This window comes from Psammomys obesus, unplaced genomic scaffold (genome assembly GCF_907164565.1).
Source record: "Psammomys obesus unplaced genomic scaffold, mPsaObe1.curated_primary_1811, whole genome shotgun sequence".
Classification (NCBI taxonomy): domain Eukaryota; kingdom Metazoa; phylum Chordata; class Mammalia; order Rodentia; family Muridae; genus Psammomys; species Psammomys obesus.
Window position 1 is genome coordinate 7,184 of NW_026590710.1, and position 3,720 is coordinate 10,903.

The window sequence follows — 3,720 nt, forward strand, 5'->3', positions numbered from 1 at the left end:
ATGTGGGGGGGCAACCCGTTACCTTCCTGGTGGACACCGGAGCCCAGCATTCAGTACTCACCACCTCACCGGGACCCTTGACTGACAAATCGGCGTGGGTTCAAGGAGCCACAGGAGGAAAAAGGTACCGATGGACCACTGAAAGAAGATTTCAACTCGCCACCGGTAAGGTGACTCACTCCTTTTTGCATGTTCCTGATTGCCCTTATCCATTGTTGGGGAGAGATCTATTAATGAAACTCAGGGCACAAATCCACTTTGAAGGGACTAAGGCCCATGTTACTGGGCCTCAGGGGCAGACTTTGCATGTGTTAACCATAAACCTGGAAGATGAATACCAACTTTACGAGCTTGAAAGGCCTTGGCCACAAGAAATGACTGTTTGGCTAGAAAAGTTCCCCCTAGCCTGGGCAGAAACAGGAGGAATGGGTCTCGCAACTCACCAGCCCCCCCTGGTGATCACTCTAAAAGCATCAGCAACTCCCATTTCCATTAAGCAATACCCGATGTCACATGAAGCTTACCAAGGAATTAGGCCTCACATTCGGAGACTTTTAGATCAGGGCATTCTGGTACCTTGTCAATCCTCCTGGAATACAACTCAACTTCCGGTTAAAAAGCCAGGGACGGGAGACTACCGCCCGGTACAGGACTTGAGAGAAGTCAACAAAAGGGTAGAGGATATACATCCTACAGTTCCCAACCCATACAATTTGTTAACTGGGCTTCCTCCAAGGTACACCTGGTATACGGTATTAGACCTTAAGGATGCATTCTTTTGTCTGAGGCTCCACCCTCAGAGTCAGCCCATTTTTGCCTTTGAGTGGAAGGATCCAGAGTTGGGAGCATCGGGTCAGCTTACTTGGACCAGACTCCCGCAGGGGTTCAAAAACAGCCCCACCTTATTTGATGAGGCGTTGCACCGGACCCTGGCCGATTTTAGGGTTCATCACCCTGCTTTAATCATGCTCCAATATGTAGATGACCTCCTCCTGGCTGAAGAAACTGAGGAAAAATGTAAGGAGGGAACAGAGGCCCTACTGAAGACTTTAGAAACTCTAGGATACCGGGCCTCAGCTAAAAAGGCCCAAATATGTCAGAGGCAGGTTACATACCTGGGCTATCAGATCAGGGATGGACAAAGATGGTTGACAGAAGCACGGAAACAGACAATTCTAAAAATTCCGGTGCCCAAAAGCCCGAGGCAATTAAGAGAATTTCTGGGTACTGCGGGGTTTTGCCGCCTTTGGATCCCAGGATTCGCAGAAATGGCTGCGCCACTTTACCCACTTACCAAACCAGGGACTCACTTTACTTGGGGGGATGAGCAGCAGAGAGCCTATACAACTATTAAAGAGGCCCTGCTGACCTCCCCCGCACTGGGGCTTCCGGACTTAAACAAGCCCTTTGAGCTATTTGTGGATGAAAAACAGGGATATGCTAAAGGGGTCCTGACCCAAAAACTGGGACCATGGAGGCGTCCGATAGCTTACCTGTCCAAGAAACTTGACCCGGTGGCTTCGGGGTGGCCACCTTGCCTGAGAATGGTGGCAGCGATTGCCCTCCTGATTAAAGACTCTGGCAAGCTGACTATGGGACAGCCAATAACGATTCTGGCTCCTCATGCGGTGGAAGCCCTGATTAAACAACCTCCGGGCCGATGGCTTTCCAACGCCCGCATGACCCACTATCAGGCTCTCCTGCTGGACACTGATCGAGTATATTTTGGTCCCATGGTAGCCCTTAACCCGGCAACACTGCTTCCCCTACCAGAGGGTCCAGAAACTCATGACTGTCTCCAGATACTCAGAGGTACATGGCACCCGGCCTGACCTGACCGACCAGCCCCTCCCTGATGCCGACTTCACCAGCTGCTCCGATGGGAGCAGCTTTCTTGACAAGGGAGAACGGAGAGCAGGGGCCGCGGTCACCACCGAGACTGAGGTAATTTGGGCCAAGGCCCTGCCACCTGGCACGTCGGCGCAGCGGGCTGAACTCATCGCCTTAACTCAGGCCCTCCGGATGGCAGAAGGTAAAAAGCTCAATGTTTATACAGACAGCTGTTATGCTTTTGCCACCACTCATATTCATGGGGAAATATACCGAAGGAGAGGCCTACTCACCTCTGAGGGGAAAGAGATCAAGAACAAACTGGAGCTATTAGCTCTCTTAGAGGCTCTGTTCTTGCCTTCAAAATTAAGTATCATCCACTGTCCGGGGCATCAGAGAAGAGACAGCCCTGAGGCTCGTGGCAACTGCCTGGCGGATGAGACTGCCCGACAGGTAGCTCAGCAGGAAGGCTCAGTTATTTCCCAGGCCCTGACTATGGGAGAAAAGAATATAGACCCCTCTACCCGGGGGCCTGTTCTCCGATACAGCCAGGAAGACCAAAACCTACTAAGAGAAATGGGGGCCACCTACCAACCTAAAATTCAAAAATGGATATTCAAGGGAAAACCAGTGTGGCCCCAGCGTATGACTTATGACTTGATTGATTATCTCCACAAATTAACCCATCTGAGTTACAGAAAAATGAAAACCCTCCTTGAAAGAGAAGAAAGCACCCACCATTTGCTGGGGAAAGACAAGATTCTGCAGCAAGTGGCTGAAAGGTGCACCGTGTGTGCACGGGTAAATGCTGGACACAGTAAGGTGGGTTTCGGGACCAGGGCCCGAGGACACTGACCTGGAACCCATTGGGAAGCTGATTTCACAGAAGTCAAGCCTGGACTATATGGATACCGGTATTTGCTGGTGTTCGTGGACACTTTCTCTGGATGGGTAGAGGCCTACCCTACCAAACATGAGACTGCCAAAGTCGTCATCAAAAAGCTTTTAGAAGAAAATTTCCCCAGGTATGGTATGCCACAGGCACTGGGCTCCGACAACGGCCCTGCTTTCATCTCCCAGGTAAGTCAGTCGGTGGCCACATTGCTGGGGATTGATTGGAAATTACACTGTGCATACCGCCCCCAGAGCTCAGGACAGGTAGAGCGCATGAATAGAACTATTAAGGAGACTTTAACCAAATTGACGCTTGCAACTGGCACTAGAGACTGGGTGACCCTCCTTCCCCTAGCGTTGTATCGGGCTCAAAATACACCGGGCCCTTATGGACTCACCCCTTTTGAAATCCTTTATGGTGCCCCGCCGCCAGCAGCCCATTTCTTTGACTCTGACATAGCCTCTTTTGCTGATAGACCTTCTCTCCAAGCTCACTTGCAGGCCCTGCAACTCGTGCAACGGGAGGTCTGGAAACGCTGGCGGCTGCGTATCGAGAACAGCTCAACCATCCAATGGTGCCACATCCGTTCCAGATCGGAGACCTCGTTTGGGTTCATAGACACCAGCAGAAGAACCTAGAGCCACGCTGGAAGGGACCCTACACCGTACTGCTGACAACACCCACAGCCCTAAAGGTAGACGGCATCGCCACCTGGGTCCACGCCTCCCACGTCAAGACCGCCAACCCCGAACACCAGCCTGACCACCCGGACTTGAAAGCCAGATGGAAACCTCACCGCACTCAAAATCCATTAAAGATAAGATTGACTCGTGGGGAACCCTAATAAGCTTGTGTCTCACTCTAAGTCTAGGAGTAGCCCATGCTTCCCCACATCAGGTTTATAATTATACCTGGGTCATTGAAAACCAGGCTGGGGATATTGTTAACTTAAGCTCCTCTATTGGGGTCCAGCCCCACTGGCCAGATTTAGAAGT

At 51.3% G+C, this 3,720-nt stretch overlaps 1 protein-coding gene across 1 annotated transcript in view; it reads left to right on the forward strand.

Moving 5' to 3' along the window:
- The window catches only part of LOC129678057 (uncharacterized), a 5,354-nt gene extending 1,785 nt beyond the window's left edge, over positions 1–3,569 (forward strand). Inside the window, 3 exon segments of the mRNA XM_055608733.1 lie at positions 48–1,807; positions 1,809–3,297; positions 3,300–3,569. Of these exon segments, the coding sequence (XP_055464708.1) occupies positions 48–1,807; positions 1,809–3,297; positions 3,300–3,569 (3,519 nt within the window).
- The last annotated feature ends 151 nt before the right edge of the window (positions 3,570–3,720 follow it).